Below are 23,796 nucleotides of genomic sequence, written 5' to 3'. Positions count from 1 at the left end.
ATGTTTTCCTCGCCCGCAGGTTGGCAGCCATGGTCGGAGTGGTCGGCGTGCAGCGCGTCGTGCGGAGGCGGCGTGCAGCGGCGGCGGCGCGCCTGCTCGCTCAGCACCGGCTGCCAGGGCCACGACGCCGAGCTGCGGCGCTGCAACACCTTCTCCTGCCTCGGTCAGTGTTGCCAATAGTTCACATGAGCACAAAACATTTTGGAGGACGCACAGTAAACACCTCTCAGAACCTCTGCTTCCTTCAATAAAGAATAACGAAGGTAGCTCTCTCCTCTAATGTCGCAGCTGAGAAAATTACTGTTCTTCGAAAATTGCAATGAATTTCTTTGGACGAATTTTAGTAACGAATATACACACTGCAAATGGAAGACTAGCACAACCATTTTCTTACAATGGCACCTACAAAATGACTCTGTTGAGCAGGATCTTATTGTTGCCGATCGCTCTTTTGGTATTACTACGTACCTATCACATGATAAATTACTATAGAAGATTAGAAGTAAGGCAATCTATGTAAACAAAAATGTAAATCGTTTGTTCAAAAAATCGTGTATCTTTCAGTTCTATGTAACTTATTGAGATTTCTTAAATTTATAATATATATAAGTGGACAGAGGGGTTGGAGAAAATGGTCATAGAAAACTCGAAGAAGGAAGAGATGGAGAGAGAGAGGGGGGGGGGGGGGGGGAAGATGGGCAGAGAAAGGGGAACGGCTAGGGAAGATGTACAGAGGTAGGGTAGAGAAGGAAGTCAGGACGGTTCGAATGGCTCTGAGCACTATGGGACTTAACTTCTAAGGTCATCAGTCCCCTAGAACTTATGTTAGGACGGTTCGAATGGCTCTGAGCACTATGGGACTTAACTTCTAAGGTCATCAGTCCCCTAGAACTTAGAACTACTTAAACCTAACTAACCTAAGGACATCACCCACATCCATACCCGAGGCAGGATTCGAACCTGCGACCGCAGCGGTCGCGCGGTTCCAGACTGTAGCGCCTAGAACCGCTCGGTCATTCCGGCCGGCGAGGCTAGGACGTATAACAAATTCCAGTGTAATTAGAAGCATGTGTTTTCTCTTTTCAACGTTTTCCATTTAAGCAGACTGAGCCACAGCAAACTGTGGCAGGTAGAGCTAGAAGTGAACTGAAATATTGCTTCTGAAGCCAGTAGTTACGCGAAGAGCTGAAGATCTTTAGCTGTTGAAGAAACTAACTAGTGTTTCTTTTCCAGTTCATGTTTTCAAATTTTTCTGGTCTATTCACTGAAATCTTATATCCGCCAAATTGTGTGTTGTACGTAACTGAATACACAATTTCTTCCGAAGTTAAAGATGGGTCTGTTTACCAGAAAATAACTTAATTATTATTTGAATAACGTTATTCTTTTGCCAGCTGTATAATGGGAATTGTTAGATAACTTTTTTGTTACCTCCTAAATGTATCAACTCTGCGGGATGTATTAAGCTCAAAGTTCAATCACGCATATAAAAGTGGCAATGCATTCAAAACTGAATCTACTGGGAGTCGATATTTAGTTTCAGCTTAATCACTAAACATTTGTATCCTTCCACAATTATTGCAATTGTTCAACACCAATTACAAAATAGGTCTCGTTAAGTAGGATAAGTCGTTTCTGTACTGTTTTCATCTTAGAAATGTGCGCGTTATATTGTATGGCGTGGGCCCACTTGGCCAGCATCAGTTTTGTGGTTATTCTTCTGATCGGCTAGGTCAATGACAATTGAGCTCCAACACAGTAAGTGTTCTCTTTTCTATGATTATCACTAGACAATGACGTTATCAAACTTTACGTGTGAGTTGGCGTATGATGTAGGGAGGAGACAAACAGAGATACTTCACTAAATTGAGAATCATTTTAATCACTTGTTACTGCGTAGCGTTTGGCTATTCATAGCGTGTTTCCTGACGCCACACTATTACTCTAACTAGCATTGGACATATAATGCTCAAAAGCACTTGGACGCATCTAATTTAGTTACATCAAATTGAGCTATTTTCACAATCTTTTATGTTACACTGTCAGAGTAAACGAAAATGTAAAATTTAGGTCCTGCGATTGTAGATATTTATTAAGATTCAGCTAAAATCTCCGTACAAAACTATCACCACATACGAGATATAATAGTATAATTGAGCATGTTGTAAGCAACTGCTGATACTGAAAATCATAGCTTATTGAAGAAGTACTCTGAGAGAAGTGGAAAGTTTTACACCACGAATAGCGTAATGGAACGCTACGATAGTGTACTCCAGATGTTATAAAACAATTATACGTGTTAAGTAAAATTCCATCGTTATGTGAGCCTGCTTTCAAAACAGAAAAAATCTTTCGTACTGCCAGAGAGTGGTGAGGGTAAATGTTGGCTATTGGCTGTGTTACCTTACTGGAATTTATAAGGTGGAGATCGCAACACAGCGTACCCAGACGTTGTTCCAGTGCTGCTAATGATCGTTTTCCGGACTTCGTGGAAGGTCGAATCATTGGCATGAATGACATGGAAGCATCATACCGATAGACCACTTAAACAACTGGCTTTAGTGCCCGAATGTAGAACGTGTGGTGACGAGATGGGCTCAAGGCAGCACCGTGGTAAGTAGAGTAGGTACTAGTCGTCCCAGAATGAACCACGCGAAAACCGTAGAAAAGTTTGACTGAGTCTGGCCAATAGGCGAATGACAATAGCTGAAATTCGGGAACAGATTACAGGCAGTGTGGTGTCACGAACCGTTGGCAGCATGTGGATTACCGGAAGCTGGCCTAAGGTCTCGAATTTCCTTGGGTCCTTTCCTGCTAATACCATATCATAGGCAGCGGAGATTTATATGGTGTAGAGCAAAACTCAGTTTGAACAATGATGGTGTTCAGCGATGTGAGTCGCCTTCTTTGTGGTGAAGTCGACGCTAACGTATTCGCAGACAGCCTAGTGATATTGTTCTTCAAATGGCGTAATTAATGATGAATAGTTCACTTATGAACAGCCGGATGTCAATGGCCAACAGGCATACTGGACCCTGACGTCCGGTCTTTCGCAAGTGAACTAAATCGTCAACCTGATGCTAGATTGCAGGAATTTGCGATTATGGAGAGTTACTAGAGATGACAACACGACCAATTTGGTAATTAGGAATTTAAATAATCGTCAGTATGTGGCAAGATTGGTAAAACCTTCTGTCATTCCTTTCATGTCCAGGGTACCAAATGACATATACCAGTAGGATAATGTGGGATCCCATCGAGGAAGTCAAACCACAATGTAATAATTCCCATTTGCGCCAGAATTTAAAATACTGATTTAACTGCAACAACACTCGTTCTTACAACCCAGTCAAGCTCACCGGACAAAGTATTAGTCATCCCTAGAAAAATCATTGCAAGCATCCTGTTATACCACGTAATTCCGCCCCTAGACTTGATAGCCGTTTGGATTCGGTTAGAAAGTGAGTTTACAAGGTTCCGCAGGTACGTTACATCCAGGTTTAAGCCGCTTGCAGGGAATTTGATCGAGCAATTCCACCAAACTGAGATGATGGACGATGTTGGCGTTTTATCATCAAATGTCTGTTCGTCATGAGCGTTACTGGGCATTCACTAAAAGCTTGCCTACGATAAATAAAGCAAACTGAAATAATTTTTCGGTAATAGTATTTTGAAATCTGCTGCAGCTACGGCTGTCGCCTAAGGCTCAGCCACCTACCACACAGCAATGTACAGCTGGTTGCCGTGCTTCCTATACGCCAGCAACACAGCCGTGGAGTTGACACCCCAGCAGCCACCACGACACCAGGTGGAGCTATGCTCGCCGTATACACTGGCAATATCTCGCCTGATATTCTTCCACCGGACGGTTTTATAGAATGCCGCCCGACCGCTATCGAAGTGTCGACATCGGAAGTTCGCAGTTCACGGTTTTCTGGGCTTCGCGCTGACCGCAACAAGGTTCCCCAGAGTTCCATTCACTGAGCTCGTAGTGGACCCTTGGCTTGACGCCGGCCACGTCTGTGGCCGACTGCCTTACTTACAGCGTCTAGACCACCGAGTAATCGCATATGCATCATCCACGTGCTACGTCAGTGATACCCCATTAGGACACACCAGTTACTTAACTCAGTGATCACGGCTAAGTTCCATTGTTCTTTGGCTATCTGACCACATCTATTCATTAGTGGACACAAACAACCAATGGGACTAAACAGAAACAACAGGAAGTGCACATATCAAATCGTATTTCATTATTCCACACAATAATTACGTTTTTCACTAATGTACAGACTAATCATGAATTCTCATAATAACAGACAAATGGATATAAAGAATACCAAATAGCACAGTAGTGATTTTAAAATTTTGCGTTGTTCGGATACTTGAACAATGCTATTTAACAGTATGATCTTTGTTCGTGCCAGTGACAAAAGCACAGTGTGTCGGAAAAATGGTTTTCATCATAAAAAAGAACGGCGTTCTGCAGGAATTTATTCCACTTAAAATGGAAAGGCACATTGAAGAGGAAACCAATTACAGTTTTCGAGTACAAAAAAAGGAACAATACAAAAGGAGACTAAATTAGGAAATGCCGACACTAGATTTTAGACCAATAGTTACTTACAAAACTGGTCCCGCTAACTACCTAAACGACATGTCTCGCTCAACAATATAGAAAAATCAGTTTTCAACTTGTAAGTCACATAAAAAGGGGAAGTCGTACTTATAGATACTTCACTAACATTTGTTGATCAATTCAAATATATCACAGGTATATAAGAGACGATGCAGTACTTGAAACATACAGCGAAATGAATACACAAATAAAAGTCGTTCCAAGAGAGAAACATCTTTGAATTTTATATGAGGATGATGTACGTTTTGGATGCCTACCTACGTCTTCCGTATTATTGAGGGAAAGAAAGGAAATCAGGAATACCAAGAAGTCACACACTTCCCAACGCTAACAACTGGAACAAATGTGCATACCCCCTGATAACTCGCTACAGGCAGAGGCTGTAACAGAAAAAGTCAGACAACAAGAAAGATACAGTTCAACATATCAAAGCAACTCACTGACCCCGAGAACATATGATATAGAGACAAGCATATAACACTAGCAATTTGATCTAAAAGCATGCACTAAAATTTAGACATGTGGCATTTCTCAGTTATCCAAAAGTATCCCGCATTCTACTTCTACGACAATATTTCTCAACATTCATTGCAACCCCTTTCGTATAATCGATGTATAGCAATTGTCTTTTCAATTTACCGGATATTCTCTAGTAAACGGAAAAAAATATGACCCAGTACTTTCGCACGGACAGATCATCGATTTCGTTCGTGTCCTTAGCTTGAATTTGCAGCATCGATACTTTAAAAACGACTATGATGTGATGCTTGACGCATTTATGTGCTGAGATAACTCGTCCCCTTCTGTTAACAATTATTTTTCAGAACACTGAACCGTTGTCTGTGCCGGCACTTGGGTGTTTCATTGTGCGGTGTTGACAGCAGTCGCCGTGAAGTGTGAAGGGAACTCGAGGGGGTATGCCAGCAGCTTGTTGTAAGAGTCCAATGAGTAGCGACGCAAAGACGACGTGTTTCATAGCAATCAGCTGATCTTTCAACCTCAAACGTAACAACAAAATGCACAATGCTTTGGAAACATTAGCTACTGTACTCCGAAAAGTGCCAAGATATTCTGTAGTCCGTAGTGTACAGCTGAGCGTTTCCTCATGACCTCACTTTCACTGCCTTCGCCAGTTCTCTGTCAAACTGTCAAACTGTGACCGCCCATCCGAACCTAAGGCTCACGACACGCTACACATCAGCTTTGCTCCACAGGCGTAGCTTCAAGAAACAGCATTTGTTTCTATCTCTCCAGATTTACATCTCGATCTATCCTACATATCAATCTTGTCCCGTAATTCTAATTCCGAAAAGTAGAATCAAATAAAGAAGTTGTTGCAGAACAGATTAAGGTATTCTTTCACGAACCAGCATGACCACGAATTATCTGCCAAGAGTACTGAGTGGTTACAATGTCTGAGACCAAAATACACTGTCTCTTCGGTCAGCCCTAAATATAAGCAGTAGATGTACATTCGAACAATCAGTTGAGAGCGGACAGTGTAATATAGTGGACGAGCGGCCATAGTGTGTCAATGTTCTTGTGTCACAAATCACAAGTGAGCAACGTCTCTAAACCACAAGGTAAAATATTCGCAAGAACGTTCTGGAGAAAAGTGTGTGCAAGTTTGTCTCGCATACCTTGGTTCCCGAATAAAAAGGACGACGAGCGGACGCTTACAGCGACTTGCTGAGAAGCCAAACGCGAACAATTCCTTTCTGTAAAAAATGACCATCGGTGACGAAACATTATGTTAACAATACGAACCTACCATAAACCAATCAAAGGCAGACGAGGTCTCTGAAGACTCGACTAACCTGAAAAGGCTGTAACTGTGACGCGTGAGTTGAACAAAATCCCAAGATGACAGGCCTACATGGTTGTATGAATTTTCTGGTCCTAATCAAGTGAGAGAAGATTATGTAGAACACTTGGAACGTTAAAAGCACCGTCTTAACATTTCACTGTTTCTTTAAACAAGTCACTAAGCTTTTTGAACTTACGCTCGGAACTTAAATGTGACTTACAAGCGTAAGTACAAAAAGGTTAGTGACGAGTAAAAAAATAGAGAAATGTTAAGACGGCGCTTTTAATGCTTCGATGAATTTATTGTTTCTAAAATAATACCGTGCCATTTTTCTCTGATCCATATACAAACCATATACACTGAAGAGCGAAAGGAACTGATACACCTGCCTAATATTGTGCAGGGCCCCTTGATCACGCATGAGTGCCGCAACACGACGAAACATGGACTCGACTAAGATCTGAAGTAGTTCTGGAGGAACTGACACCATTAATCCTGCAGGGCTGTCCATAAATCCGTAAGAGTACGAGGGGTGGCGATCTCTTCTGAACAGCACTTGCAAGGCATTCCAGATATCCTCAATAATGCTCATGTCTGCGGCGTTTGGTGGCCAGAGAAAGTTTTTAAACTCAGAAGCAAGCTCCTGGTGCCACTCTGTAGCAATTATGGACGTGAGGAGTGTCGCATTGTCCTGCTGTAATTGCCCAAGTCTGTCGGAATGCACAATGGACATTAATGGATGTAGGTGATCAGGCAGGATGCTTACGTACATCTCACCTGTCAGAATCGTGTCTAGACGTATAAGAGGTCCCGTATTACTCCAGATACACATGACCCACTCCAATAACCTCCACCAGCTTGAACAGTCCCCTACTGACACGCAGTGCTGTTTCCATACCATGCGCGTCCAACCGCTCGATACAATTTGAAACAGGCAACATGTTTCCAGTCGTCAACTGTCCAATGTCGCTGCTGACGGTACCAGGCGAAGTCCTTAGTATTGCGTCGTACAGTCATAAAAAGTAAACGAGCGGATCTTCGGCTCCGAAAACCCATACCGATGATGTTTCGTGAACGGTGCACATGCATTGAAATATGCAGTTATTTGCGGAGGGGCTGCATTTCTGTCACGTTGAACGATTCTCTTCAGTCGTCGTTGGCCCTGTTCTTCCAGGATATTTTTCCTGCCGCAGTTTAATCGGAGATCTGATGTTTCACCGGATTCCTGACATTCACAGTACACTCTTGAAATTGTCGTACGGGGAAAGCCCCACTTCATCGCTACCTCGGAGAACCCATAGGTGCGCCGACTCTAACACCAAGTTCAAACTCACTGATATCTTGATAACCTGTCATTGAAGCAGCAGTAACCGATCTAACGACCGCAAAGTTATATTCTGCCTGTTTACATATCTCTGTATTTGAATACGCATGCCTGTTACAATGTCTATGGCACTTCATAGTAGTTTTTCCACATAACCAAATACAACATTGTACACTACTAAAAATGCATCAAGTGACACAGATTGCGGGTCCTCTGTGTGACGATGCCCTTCATTCACAAATTAAGGGGCTAATATGTACAATTTTTCTTCTCGATTTCGGCACAGTTTTTCAACCACCATAACTGGAACCAGTTTTGAGCTTCCTCCCTACGGAAGCAATATTTTCCGTGCGGACATAAGTTATTTAGATTACCATGTGTTTTGATTCCAGCAGAACACAGGATTTTCAGTGGTCGGTGATATGATATAGTCTATAGTTTCTATCACTAGATGACACTCACAGCAAAGCAGCAAATAAATAGAATGAATGTACTGATAACATTACAGACAGATCAGATGAAGCTGCGCAGCCCACACATGTTCAGTGATTAAGGGAGCCAAATATATTTTCATGCTCCATCAAACACAGGTTGCGCACGCATTACCCGTCCGACAGAGCCACACGTACACACACATACACATATGCACAAAGAAAAAAATGTGTCACGAAGGAATTATTCGAATGGGACTGACATCGGTAAATGTAATGTACGAAGTACGTGATTGCTATTTCAGAAGACTTTGATAATTTATTAAAGATAAGGAGTTTTACAAATCGAGCAAGTCAATAGCGCGATCGTCCGCCTCTGGACTTCATGTAGCAGTTATTCGGCTTAACATTGATTGACGGAGTTGTTGGATGTCCTTCTGGGGGATATCGTGCCACAGTATGCCCATGTATCCAATTGGTACGTTAGGTGATCAAAACTCCGATCTGGTTGGAGGCCTCTGCCCGTAATGCTACAAAAGTTCTTACTTGGATAGAGATCCGGTGACCTTAGTGGCCACGGTATGGTTTGGCAAGAACGAAGATAAACATCAAACTCTCTTCGTACGCAGGTGGGCATTATCTTCGGAAATGTAAACCAAATATGGCTTGGCATAAACGGCAACATAACGCGACGCAGAATATCGTAGACGTACGGCTACACTTTAAGGGTACCATTGATGACAAGTGCTATGAAGAGAAATGGTACCCCATAACATGACTCCCTGTTGTCGGGCCTTTTGGCGGATGACAGACAGGTTTGTGTCCCATTGCTGCCCAGGGTGTCTTCAGTTTCGTTTATGGTCTGGAATGTCATTGATTCGAGTACAATTGTCTTCAGTGATGAGTCCTGCTGAGCCACTATGACCAGCGAAGAGGTGCTGGAGACGCCCCAGTCAGCGGTGGGATGCCAATCTATCACCCGTCATACGGCCCTACAGTCACGAGTGCTGATCTGTGCTGCCATCTCTTTACTCAGTAGGACACCTTTGGTGGTTATCCACTGAATCCTTAAGGCGCTTAGTGCATTTAGGTGACAGATTTGTTACAATCAAACTTTCGTTACTTGTGCCAGTGTACACGGAAAACCATTTATCGTGTGGGCACCCACCTTATAGGAATGATGTTGTGACTGTACAGTTTCTGCGTTGTTAGTGGTGTTAGTCTCATGACTTGCCTTTAGCCGCCGGTACAAATACTGCGACGTAGATTTGAAACAAATGTACCACTGTGCATTACAGTTGCCAACAGTCAACATGGACCTGGACCAGGTCAGCAGGATTTTACTCATAAAGCTGTTTTATCAGAACAACCGCAATAGTTCTGCAACATTTTCCGAAACGGGGTTGGAGAATATGATGCAGAAGTTAGAATAAACTGGGAATTTGAAAACTGCTCCCGTGAGAGGCCGACGTCCACTTGCGCCACAAATTGTTGCAGAAGCTACGGTTACCACGGCTGAGAATACTAGGCCCAATGTGCGATCCTCAAGTAATGCATGAGCTGTGGCTCTACAGCTGAACATGGTTCACCGTTCGAAGAGTGTTGCGAACAGTCCCTAGTGCGCTCCCAGGCTGTCGTGTATCCATACGATTGTCACACTGAACAACGTTTGTAGTCTGGAACGCACAAATGGCATGCAATTAACAAACGTTATCCTCTCACGTTGAAATTAAAATGAGTTTCTTCCTATGGATTATTCGTTATTTCCCTTCCGAATGATCTTAGAGATGTTTTCACAAAGTTTTCGGTTGTGGCCCTCTTAAAAACCGAAAGTTTAGTTATAGCCAAACTGTACGCACTGTTTTAAAAAGTCGAAATATAGATTGTCTGTCCTTGTCCAATGTCTTTACCTTAAACGCCCTTCATTTTTAGTCCGTTTTTGTGGTTATTAATCCCTCTTTTGTTCAGCTATATTCTAAGTACTGTTTGTGCGACTTCTTACGAGTCAAACAAAGTATCATTGGGTTTCCCCAATGAAGTGGTGTAGGAATATAGGACCATCAATTTTAGCAGTATACAAAACAATTTTGATAGCTATGAATATTCATTTCGGCGGAATCGTTCGCAAATTATTTCCGCTTGATGTTCTAGAAGGAATCTCATTCCAAAGTAGAAAAATACAAATAAAAATATTGAAATATCGAGATAGTAACAGTCCCAGTTTATGGTGGAATCCGATGCATGTTCCGTTCATGGCGAATACTCGCGTTGTTGGAAGATGAAAGAGAGGTTAAAGGTAGTCTGAAATATTCCAATATTCCGTAGTCTGATCGGGATCAATTCCGTAACCTTTTGGTTTCCAGGCAGATACTATACTAGGACACATGTCTTGATGATCCTTTATTAATAACGACTTTAGTAAACGGATAAGGGACGAATCAGGATGTTAAATAACGAGCACTGACGAAGCTCTGCTAGCACAAAGGACGAAAAGTGGCAGTACTAGTAGCCTTGCATAAAAGCTATGGACTTGTGTACTGATGCAGAGAATCGTACACGTTAAGAGCTGGTCATAATCATTTCACGTCTGCAGTACACCGGCTGTTATGTACATTATGAATTACGTCGCCATCAATAGCCAATTTCAACACTCTGTTCGTAGTACAGAGTACCCACTAGTAGGCAACGCAACTAACTTTCCAGTAGAACGGAAATGGTAGCAGTCCGCTAAATTATGGAATCCTATCAATGACATTGATTTGTAATATGGTTGTTGAACGTATGCTGTGTTTCAACATTATGAAATACCTCTATGAAACAATCTACTGAAACATAAGCAATGGGATACAGAAAATACCCTTTTTATAAATCAAAGCTGGATTTTTATTCACGTGAAGTAATGACTGTTATCGACAAGGCATTTTTAATTGATTTCTTAATTTCATATTTCCAGATGGGTTTTGACACCGTCCACCACAGGTAGCTTGAAATCAAATTGCGTGCTTTGATTCATAATTTTTTGTCATAAAAGTCCCAATATAATAACTGTCGGGAAATCATGTACTGAAAACGAAGTAATATTCCAGCTTCCCTATGGAAGAGTTATAGGATCCCTGCTGTTCTCGGCCTATAAACGTAAATTTGAAGACAATCTGAGCCGCATTCATAGATTTTTTTGCTGATGATACTGTAGTTTACCGCCTAATAAAACCATCAGAAGATCAGAACGAATTGCAAAGTGACTTAGAAAAGATATCCGTATGGTGCGAAAAGTGGCAGTTGACCCTAAACAGTAAATAAGACGAATTTCAGGATTGCAGTTTCAGCTAGATACCTTGGGATTTCTATCAGAGACAAGATGAACAGGAACCATCACTTAGAAAACTTTGTGGGGAACGTGAAACACAGACTCCATTTTTTGGAAGAACACTGAGAACATGCAATTTGCCTGTGTTTCTTTCACTTGTCCACCATCTTCTGCATCTTCTGCAGTACTACTGCGCTGTGTCGAATATTACCGGATAGCACTGACGGCATACATCGAAGAAGTTCGAAAATGGCCGTCTCGTTTCGGATACATAATAAAGAGCAAGACTGTCTCGGACGTGATCCGCAACTGGGCTGGCAAAAGAAAAGGCGTTTTCGTTTTGGCGACATCTTTTCAAGAAACTTAAAGTACCAACACTCTCTTTCGAATGTCAAAATATTTAGTTGACTCCCGGCTACATAATTATGAAACACCTCGGTGAAACAATCTACTGACACATAACTCGTGGGGATCCAGCAAATACTTTTTTATGACAGGCAACTGGCTCGTACGGAAACATTTAGATATTAACGTTTCCCACGTGCTATTCTAGACCGTAACTGTCGAGAAATAGTTTGAAAGTTTTAAATTCTCTTTGTAGAGCAATCACGTAGATGTATCTGTAAAATCAGCTGTATCAACGCATGTTCCAATGAATGAGAAATTTGACTTTTTAAACATCTCTATCGTATTTCAGGGAACACACCAATGTTACTGGGCCAATAAAGGTTAACTCACAACTCTGTAGCACATGCTAGTACCCCAATAGACGCCAGACAACTACGTGTTTGCTCCCAGCAGCAAGCGTGCAACATGGTACGAGGGAGAAACGTCGCCATACAATGAAGTACATCCATAGAGCGTGATAGCCTTGAACATAAAAAGATAAAAGGGTGCACATATTTGACAAAGGGAAAAAAACAAGAGCCCTGGTTTCCGATGTCACCTAACCAATGGCACAGATTTTCTCTTGTAGTGTGATGAATGTCAATGTGCCATAAAGCTAGAATATTAACGTGTTATAAACACCTATTTCATATCCTCCGCTGAATTATCAAGCCTATGGTCTTCATACATACTCAGCTACGTAGCTTCTGAATATTTTCTTCCATTAGGTGATCGTATTTTTCGAAGTCACGCCGAGACCAGTGTACTCAACATGCTCCTGTGTCGTCGACAATTTCATTTTCATTACAACCTCAATTATGTCCTCCGCTTCAGTGTGTTTTATTTTCTGTTTCATCTTCCTGACTATACTAGCAATTCTGGTCAAGCGTTTCTCCACTGTCTGTGAGAGACCCTTACTTCATAAGTGGTTTTAGGATTCATTGTCCCAGTGCCATTATGACAAAATTACTGCTGTACACTCTGTATCTACATTTATACCTGCACCCTGAAATTCTCCATACGGTGTATCGAAAATGATGCTTGGTTCACTACTGTTTCTTCCCCCCTTTCCGGCTGCATGTGTGAATGCTGTGCGGGAAGTACGACTATTGGTAAATCTCCGAGGGAGTTGGGATCTCTCTTATTTAAGCCTCATGGTCTTTTCGCTACACATATGTGGGAGGAAGCAGTACAGTGTTATAAGTACATCTAGGGTTGCAGGATGCCATTTCGGGAATATTACAAGACCTACAAAAAAGGGACAAATATCTGTAAAAGAGCATGCCTCCTACTCTGTAGCACACATTACAGATGCTCATTATGGTCACCATTTCTAATGCGGAAATTCATTAAAGTCGCTGATACAAATTATCCGTGAAGACACAACAGCAGCCACCTTTAGCGGTCTGTTCATTGGTTTGCCGATCTGCAGGTGCGAACTAAATGGATATGACGTTACGGAGCCGATGATTTGTCTACGCGTTCTGACCTACCTTCCCCTAGTGCAACTGCCCCAGGGCGCGTTCTACGGATCTATACTTAGAGAGATGGTCTGCCAATTGATACGTGTCGTTTTTCCATTTGTCTTGTAATGTTCCTGCAGCAGTCTTCCAGAAGCCAGGTGGTACGTATAAGTAACTCCGTATATTCCTTGACTCTTATATGAGGGACATATGCTCTCGGAAATTCATAAGTAAACCACACCATGACGACCAACGCCTCAGTCCCTTCAAGTCAAAATCGTCAAAAGCGTTATCTGATTTCACAAACGCTATAAATGTACGTAGAGTCAGTCCTCTTTCTGAAATTTAATTTCTTCTCGGAGGTGTAATCAGGAAATACGTCAAGTGGTTCAAATGCCTCTGAGCACTATGGGTCTTAAATTCTAAGGTCATGAGTCCCCTAGAACTTAGAACTGCTTAAACCTAACTAACTGGCTGGGGTGGCCGAGTGGTTCTAGGCGCTACAGTCTGGAACCGCGCGACCGCTACGGTCGCAGGTTCGAATCCTGTCTCGGGCATGGATGTGTGTGATGTCCTTAGGTTAGTTAGGTTAAGTAGTTCTAAGTTCTATGGGACTGATGACCTCAGAAGTTCAGTCCCACAGTGCTCAGAGCCATTTGAACCATTTGAACCACCCCAGCCGGCGGAAATAAGTCAATAGCAGAGTCCGGAACTTCGGCGGGTACAGTAGTTGACGAAGTAACATCAGGAAAAAGAATCCGGCAATTTTCAGTTCATTTCCCCGTGATTCGATTTAAGAATTCCTAGACATTCACAGGAGGATTAAACTCTCATTTTAATCGAACTGCATCCTGTAAATGGACTTTCCGACCAATTGTGAATGAACGAATTTAAGTGTGTGAAATCTAGCTATTCAGAATTGGTTAGAACCCCTATAACTAAAGTCTGTAAGGTTTGTCAACTTTTGGCCTGTCGTGGGAGGATCTGAAAGGCGTCCATTCAGCCTCGTGAGAGCAAATGAGACGGTGATAACCAAATTAGTGGGGGCACTGGCAAACAACTGCAAGTGGTAGTTTTTGCTAAACTGGGAACTACTGATTAATTATGTTCCGTTGTATCACTACCTCGTGATAAATGTCACTTGTGTTCTGAACATTGTAAGTGGTGGTATACATTACTTTAGCAGCGTGCGACGTCAAACTTGGAAATCCGTAACAACAGATTTCATTTTGCGCAAGCGAAAATAAAATCATAGTTTATTTTAGTATACTATGTTTAGTACAAGAGACTTGCCTGAGTAACCACTTGTGTTAAAGCGCCACTTCCGGAATGGAAAGATGCTCCGGCCCCGGATCGAATGCCACAGGCGGATTAAAGACGAATATCGGTGTGCCAGCCAGCCTGGATATGGCTTAGAGGTGGTGTCCGACATCTTAATAGCTGAGTACAGAGCTGGTACCGAAGCCCCGTCTCAATTACCCGATTTGCAAACTTTTAGCAAACTTTCGTTCTCTTTCACGTGAAGAACACTACAAGCAGCAATTGGGGTGTACGTATTCCGTCCCCTGTGGGGGAGGGGGGGGGGGGCGGCAAACAGGGTGATGACATTACGGGCATATCGCCACTCGTTAAATTAATCATGTCCAGTCCGTTAATAACCATGCCAACCCCCTACCGTATCGGGATAAAGACACAAGAAAAAGAAGATGATATTTAATATAAAAGCTTCGAAGTAGTACTCGCATACGTATATTCTATTTAAAATTAAAGTTTTCTCAAATTTGTGTTACTTAATGGCTCTCTCAGTTCATCGTTAACCACACAAGTGGCAGGTTGCCTATTTAATGTCATCAGGGGGAACAAAAACCTGATATTCACTATTTCATGCAAATATTGACCAACAATTTAACATGCTGTCTTAATCTATTCATTGAGAGGTATGAAAGTATGTTACAGGTTTAACACAAAAAGACAAGTATTACAGTTAGAAGCTCTGTATGTGTCTTGAGATGGCCTAAATCACTGCGCTCGTATATCCAGACTGTATTCCCCCACTATTTGAGAATGAGAGCAAAAAGTGACTTGGAAAAAAATTTACACATAATTTCAAACTTTTACGCAACTTTCTCTCGCCGACGCCTCCCAGTAAATGAAGAAAGGAGTAAAGTTTATCTCTTACTACATTTTCGTTGTTGTGCAGAAAAACTGCCGTATCAGGCATGACGATTTAATTTGTTACTTCTTTGCTACTAATTTTATTCCTAACATACAGGGCGTTTCAAAAAGAAAGAGCAGATTTCAAACATTTATTTCTCAAAAACTACAAATGATAGAAACACAATTCCAACGGTCCTTCACTCAATATGAGTACCAAATGTTACACAACAAATATCAAAACTGTACCTCAATATGAGCACCATTTGTTACACGACAAATATCAAACCGGTATCTCATTTCTTGCCACACACGACGCAACTGGTCTTTAGTTACCGAATTCACGGCCGCAACAATTCGATGTCGTACCTCTTGAAGAGTAGCGGGCATAGGTGGGACATAAACACAGTCCTTTATGTACCCCCACAAATAAAAATCGCAGGGAGTAAGGTCTGGTGACCTGGGAGGCCACAGACGATGACATTGATCTTGTGCTCCTGCTCTTCGAATCCACCGTCCTGGAATGGTGTTATTTAGGTACCGTCGTACAGGTTCAGAGAAGTGTGGTGGGGCGCCATCTTGCATGAAGATGAAGTGATTTGAATCTTCCTGAAGTTGAGGAAATAGCCAGTTTTCTAACATGTCCAGGTAAATGGTTCCTGTGATAGTTTTCTCCATGAAAAAGAAAGGTCCATAAACTTTGTTTACCGAAATTGCACAAAAGACGTTAACCTTTGGTGAGTCTCTTTCATGTTGAATAACGTCCCTCGGAGTTTCACTCGCCCAAATTCGTACGTTATGCCGATTAACTTTACCAGAAATGTGAAGCGTTGATTCATCTGAAAAAATTAATCGTTCGGCAAAATTGTCCTCTTCCATGTCCTGTAGAATTGCAGTTGAAAATTCGAACCTTTTGTTGTGGTCGTCAGGACGCAATGCTTGCAATAACTGCAGTTTGTACGGCTTCATGTGCAGACGCTTACTCAGAACGCGCCATACCGTTGTTTTAGACATGTTTAGTTCGTGACTTGCCCGTGTCGTGGATTTTCTAGGGCTCCTTTCGTAAGCTGCACGGACACGCTCGACATTTTCATCCGATGTGCGTGGACGACCCGTGCTTTTTCGCTTGCAGATGCAACCATCTTCTACGAATCTGTGATGCCACTCATAAATTTGCTTATGACGAGGCGGCTGTTTGTTGAATTGACGGCGGAATGCACGTTGCACACCAACAATGGACTCTAACTTTGCAAATTGCAGCACACAAAATGATCGTTCCTGTGGTGTCGTCGCCATTTTCCTACAAACAAACGCCAGCGCCACTGCGGATTTGCATGGAACTTCTGCGCGGACCATTGAAAAACTTTGAACCTTTCTCTGACAAGAAACGTTTGAATTGTGTTTCTATCATTTGTAGTTTTTGAGAAATAAATGTTTGAAATCTGCTCTTTCTTTTTGAAACGCCCTGTATTTTGCCAACAGTACCCTCGTACCACTGACTGTATCAGCAGAATGGTACACCTGTAAGACTCATAGTTCAAGACATACACGTCAGAAACTTTGATCAGCGTGCAAAACTAGCGTTTGCTTCAAACGGAGTGCAAATTGCGCAGGCTATATTCATACAGTGTTTGGTAATAAGAGCAATTAGCGTCTCACAATATGTGTTAACCCCAATTTGAAACATTTACTAACCTTTTCCTCGCTTAAATGCTTTACACCAAATACGTAACACATTATTTCGTTCGTAAAGTAATCAGCAATCTGAAGCTGTTATATACATGAGACTTCGGTTCTTTAAGGAATTAGTGGTTCACTAGTAATTCCTTAAATGATATTCCACGTGCAAGTAACAGGAAGTTTGGAGTGACATAACGGAATTGTAGCTCCCACAGTAAACAACAGCCTAAGAAACCTGTAGCTTGTGTAACTGATCGTGGACAGAAGTGCAGAGGCTTGTAGCCGAAAAATGTTTACTTCATTTGGTGCCTATCATTCCCTACCGAGATGTACTCGTAGAACGGTCGGTTTGAAATCCAGTCTCATGTGGAGTCTTGATTCTCTTCGCGGAAACACCGAACACTTAGGAGTGGCGCATATTGATCGCAGTGGTGAATTTATGGGAGCAGATTACCACTTCCAGCCAACTTCCAGCCAAATGAAACGTACTGGGAGCTTTAGACGGGACTGGGAGGATGAAACTGTTTTTAATTTATTTCTGGAACAATGCTGTTTAGTGGCAGAAATAAATTATATACGTATGTGTATGGAACATGAGTGTGTACTGTATACTTGCGCATTCTTATGGGGGGGGGGGGGGGGAAGGGGGGCGAGCGCGGTTGGAATTACATAAATTATGAATTTCCGATCTAAGTAATTCACTTGCATGTAATAGAATGTATCGTGTCAAATAACAGGATCTCAATTCATAGAAAAAATTATAGCCCAGAAAAACTGAGGCTAAATATTAGTGGGGCTTAGGTGGACATACTATTTTTAGAGCCTTAGAAAGGATTATGGGAAAGCAAAAATTGTGTACAACGTGGGTACATGACAGTGACTGGAAATAAAATTAGAAGGAGGATTTAAAACAATTAAAGCATTAAACGCTGTAATAGCAGAAGTGAATAAAGTAACATTCCAGTTATCTGTAGGTGGATTTATAAATGGATGTGAAACTGTACCGTCGTCTGATTTCCATCGCATTCAATGCCTGAGGTCATGATCACTTAAGTAGGTTTCTTTCGTTCTCTTTCATTGCAACTGCCATCAGCTGAGATTTTAAGCAACTTTCAAGGTTTCTCTAGCAGTGTGATTCCCGTCACTTACGAGGAAGATTGAAGATTAACATTTTGTCGATTTCGTGAAAAGAAAAATCAGCTCACTTGACCAGGGATGTGTACAGCAATCAGCCTATGCTCAATCTGAGGAACCATCCTGGAATCACACTAAACTCATTTGGGGAAGCTCAAGATAATATGCATAAGCCTGGACAGACGAAGATTTGATCCCGCTCCTTGAGATGTGCTCTTGATGTGTAAATCGCTACCTCATCTTGGCGAGTTAGTAATTGTTGCAGTCTCCAGTAAGACGAACGTCACAAGGGCGTTGAACTAGGGAAGACCAAACGCCTCATATATTGGAGAAATTTGGGTGTCATCTTAACACGATTGACATACTACTATGGTTATTCCGCATTAACGGTGCCGCATTGTTAGTAAAATAATTAATTCTTATGTAGTAGAGACTACTATTGGCTTAAAAACAAAATTTCCAATAATTAGACAACGCATTTCCCAAACCTTTGGATAAAGTCGGACTCGACAGACAGATAATTACACCCAAAATTAGTTTTACTGTCGCCACAAATAGCGATGTTTTGCTTTGCAGAGGCGATTAATACTTTGCAGCGTACTCGCATCGCACTACCTGCCTGACGAGATCTACAGGAGTGACGGTAGAGCGGCTGTTATTACTGTACATCACATCACATCAGGGCGTAAGGTGAGGGCTGAGGTGTGGGGTGAGGACGGGCCGGAGGCTATAAATTGAGATATGACTTTAATTAATGTCCTCCGGGTGTCGACTTTCTGAAGACGGAATGGGCGCCGTAAATTCAGCGTAAACTTAATTACGTTGCCGCTTTTCCAACTCTATCTCGAGACGAGTTTACGTTCGCCAAACAGTCTACGCGACGGCGGATATTCCCTTGCATTTGGAGCACATAAAAAGTAATAAGCAGTGAGAGACAAGAAGAGTACTCACAAAATATGCGTTGACATTGGACAGCTGTTGTATAATCACTGGTTTTTGATGTCTGCTGCGATATGAACCTTGAAACTTACAAAGATTAATAACGCTTATCCGGGGTAATTCCTTAAAGAGAGTTCGCTGATTTCTGTAGCTATATAATTTCATAAATATTAATTTAATAGACATATATCTAGACATTGTACCCTCTCAAAAATACCTGCCCCAAACGTAAATTCACGTTGTAGCTAATGTAACACATGAACTTAGACAGTAAAGCAATTGTTGAAATTAACAGGAATGAGTGTTAGAGTCTGCCAGAAAAACGAAAACGAAGAATTGAAGTAACAGAAACATAGTTCGATAATGGAATTTGCGAAACACATGAGATGACCGCATCTGAAGTTAAGATTCAAATTATGTGCATAGAGCAGCCTATACCGGAAGAAATTAAAGTACGTTAGACAAAATGAAAAAAGAACGTTAAAATAATGGGTGTTGCCAGACATCAAACTGTAGAACCTACATATAATTATTACAGAAGACATGAAGTGACTATTCTGAGATCCTTTAAAACCTATCGGTGTCAAAAGCTAATTAATCTTTGGATCTGCAGTACTACATAGACACACACTGAATCGTAGCCGCTGTAAAACAATATTTTGGAGGATAGGTTTTCACAGAATACGGCGAAGGAGCTTCCGTAGACTTCTGTAGCCCTAGTGTCACCTACTTGATTATCATCTAGTAGTTTATTCATGAAAGTCAGCCACTGATAATGACAGTCGTATGGCGCTCTTGCATATGATTATAAAGCACAATAAACAGATACTGAAATGGAGAGCTACCAAAATGTAAGGTAATTTGCAAAATAGAACACGAATGAATGATTATTAGATTTTACTTAAATACGTTTAGCAATTACCCACCAGTCTTTAAAGACCTTTGGTGAGGAACAACACATACATTGGACACGAATCAACAAATGTCTTGTGTATTTAGACTCTAAAACTCCTGAGCTTGTTCCATCCTTACCGAATTTCAATAAGTCTTCGTTAATCATAGAGAACAATATAGTAACGCCTTGAAATATTAATAGTGTTTTACCTTTGCTGAATTCTCATAAAACAGTTTACTCGTAGCCTAAGCACACTCTGGTTGCTACAGCTGTTCTCAGAACTGAGAACTGTATGCAACAAAATCCCCATGAAATCATTCGCAAGTATTGATATACATTAGGTATTGACGCTACCACATGTACCATACTAAGCCTAGAATGTTCCTCTTAAAAGTTTCAGTTTTCTGTAATCGCTCCTTATTATACTTCTATACCAACATGAAAACAGATCCTACTCAATGATGGTTAGTTGAACTAACTTTTGTAACAACCAGATCGGTTAAAAATTGCTTCCAGAGTTTCGCAAGCACTCACATAGTCCGTAAAACAATATATATCTAATTTTGAAACGTGATTTCTATGGTCTATTTCTTGGCACAAACACTTCTTAACGTTGCAAAGGCATCAGGCAGCAATTTCACGATGTTCTCTACGTTACTGTGTCAAATTCGTTGGATGATGGTGAAATTTCAGAAAAGTAAAACACTGTATACGAGAAAATATGCAAATTTTTTGCTTTTTGACGTTACGTAAATGCCTAGGAGAGTCTAAAGTTCATGTCTGAAGTTTGTGTCACCACAGATTAGCACTCATGTCCGGCATTGCGAATGCGGCGCATGATAAGCCTCCCGCCCATGTTGCACGCAGTATTTATTGATTGGTTCTTTGAAAGGCCACTGTAATCTGCTACCGTAGATCGGCCAGATTCAGTGCCCTTTGTGCATTCCTTGTTGACTTGCAGTAGATGCACCGAAAAAAATCTGAAAACGTTAGGTAGGGACTATTAAGAGCCATGGTATAGGCCGAAGAGATCCGTACCAGTAATCGTTAAATATGTGGCTTAACCATTCCCGCACTATGAGAGCCCAATGCCGTGGAGCGCCGTCCTATTGATAGACACTCATCTTGCTGTGATTGAAGTACCACACAATGCTCGGTCATTTCAAGGTGACTGACAGCACGATCTCCCCCACAAAAAGATTGGGCCGATAACGATGAATAGACGTCTGACTAGGTCTCTACGACAGTCGAAAGTTAAGCATGCCATATGATACATTGGGCCGAAGCACGTTGATGTGGCGTAACGGCCATTTTCACTTAACAGTCGAGACACACCGTGCGAGCAAACTTCTGCCATTTACGTCCAATGAGTTCCTGACAAATTGTGTTCGCGCCGTGAACCACGCGCTACTATCTTGCCTCCCGGAGCATGTTTTCTCATCGTTAACTCCCATCGTTATTTCATGTGCTTTACAGAAAGTTGCTTATGGCCATTAAGATTGCTACACCAACAAGAAATGCAGACGATAAATGGATATTCATTAGATAAACATATTACACTAGAACTGACATATGGTAACATTTTCACGCAACTTGGGTGCACAGGTCCTGAGAAATCAGAACTCAGAACAACCAAATCAGGCCGTAATAACGGCCTCGATACGCCGGGCCATTGAGTCAAACAGAGCCTGGATGACGTGCACAGGTACAGCTGCCCATGCTGCTTCAACACGATACCACAGTTCATCAAGAGTAGTGATTGGCGTATTGTGACGTGCCAGTTGCTCGGACAACATTGACCAACCGTTTTCAATTGGTGAGAGATCTGGAGAATGTGCTGGCCAGGGCAGCAGTCGAACATTATCTGTATCCAGTAAGGCCCGTACAGGACCTGCAACATGCGGTCGTGCATTATCCTGCCGAAACGTAGGATTTCGCACGGATCGAATGAAGAGTAGAGCCACGGGTTGTAACACATCTGAATTTAACGTCCACTGTTCAAAGTGTCGTCAACGCGAACAAGAGGTGATCGAGACGTGTAACCAATGGCACCCCACACCACGAAGCCTGGTGATACGCCAGTATGGCGATGACGAATACACGCTTCCAATGTGCATTCACCGCGATGTCGCCAAACACGGATGCGACCATTATCTTGCTGTAAACAGAACCTTGGTTCATCCGAAAATATGACGTTTTGCCATTCGTGCACCCCCGTTCGTCGTTGAGTACACCATCACAGGCGCTCCTGTCTGATGCAGCGACAAGGCTAACCGCAGCTATGGTCTCCGACCTGATAGTCCATTCTGCTGCAAACGTCGTCGAACTGTTAGTGCAGATGGTTGTTGTCTTGCAAACATCCCCATGTGTTGACTCAGGGATCGAAACGTGGCTGCACGATCCGTTACTGCCACGAGAATAAGATGCCTTTCAGCTCAGCTGCTAGTGGTACGAGCCCGTTGGGATCCAGCACGGCGTTCCGCATTACCCTCCTGAACCCACCGATTCCATACTCCGCTAACAGTCATTGGATCTCGACCAACGCGAGCAGCAATGTCGTGATACGATAAACCACAATCGCGATAGGCTACAATACGACCTTTATGAAAGTCGGAAACGTGATGGTTCGCATTTCTCCTCCTTACACGAGGCATCACAACAACGATTCACCAGGCAACGCCGGTCAACTGCTGTTTGTGTATGAGAAATCGGTTGGAGACTTTCCTCATGTCAGAACGTTGAAGGTGTCGCCACCGGTGCCAACCTTGTGTGAATGCTCTGAAAAGCAAATCATTTGCATATCACATCATCTGCTTTCTGTCGGTTAAATTTCGCGTCTGTAGCACGTCATCTTCGTGGTGTAGCAATTTTAATGACCAGTAGTATATGCAGGGTGTTACATAAAGGTACGGCCAAACTTTCAGGAAACATTCCTCACACACAAAGAAAGAAAATATGTTAAGTGGACATGTGTCCGGAAACGCTTACTTTCCATGTTACAGCTCATTTTATTACTTCTCTTCAAATCACATTAATCATGGAATGCAAACACACAGCAACAGAACGTACCCGCGTGACTTCAAACACTTTGTTACAGGAAAAGTTCAAAATGTCCTCCGTTAGCGAGAATACATGCATCCACTCTCCGTCGCATGGAATCCCTGATGCGCTGATGCAGCCCTGGATAATGGCGTCTTGTATCACAGCCGTCCACAATACGACCACGAAGAGTCTCTACATTTGGTACCGAGGTTGCGTAGACAAGAGCTTTCAAATGCTCCCATGAATGAAAGTCAAGAGGGTTGAGGTCAGGAGAGCGTGGAGGCCATGGAATTGGTCCGCCTCAACCAATCCATCGGTCACCGGATCTGTTGTTGAGAAGGGTACGAGAACTTCGACTGAAATGTGCAGGAACTCCATCGTGCATGAACCACATGTTGTTTCGTACTTGTAAAGGCACATGTTCTAGCAGCTCAGGTAGAGTATCCCGTATGAAATCATGATAACGTGCTCCACTGAGCGTAGGTGGAAGAACATGGGGCCCAATCAAGACATCACCAACAATGCCTGTCCAAACGTTCACAGAAAATCTGTGTCGATGACGTGATTGAACAATCGCGTGCGGATTCTCGTCAG

The 23,796-nt window shown here is 42.3% G+C and overlaps 1 protein-coding gene across 1 annotated transcript in view; it reads left to right on the top strand.

Moving 5' to 3' along the window:
* LOC126481816 (papilin-like) overlaps window positions 1-23,796 on the top strand; it is a 156,120-nt gene continuing 132,324 nt past the window's right edge. The window contains exon 1 of the mRNA XM_050105773.1: window positions 1-163. Within this exon, the coding sequence (XP_049961730.1) occupies window positions 1-163 (163 nt within the window). The remainder of the gene's footprint in view (window positions 164-23,796) is intronic.

This window comes from Schistocerca serialis, chromosome 5 (genome assembly GCF_023864345.2).
Source record: "Schistocerca serialis cubense isolate TAMUIC-IGC-003099 chromosome 5, iqSchSeri2.2, whole genome shotgun sequence".
NCBI lineage: Eukaryota > Metazoa > Arthropoda > Insecta > Orthoptera > Acrididae > Schistocerca > Schistocerca serialis.
This window is presented reverse-complemented; position numbering and strand designations above follow the sequence as displayed.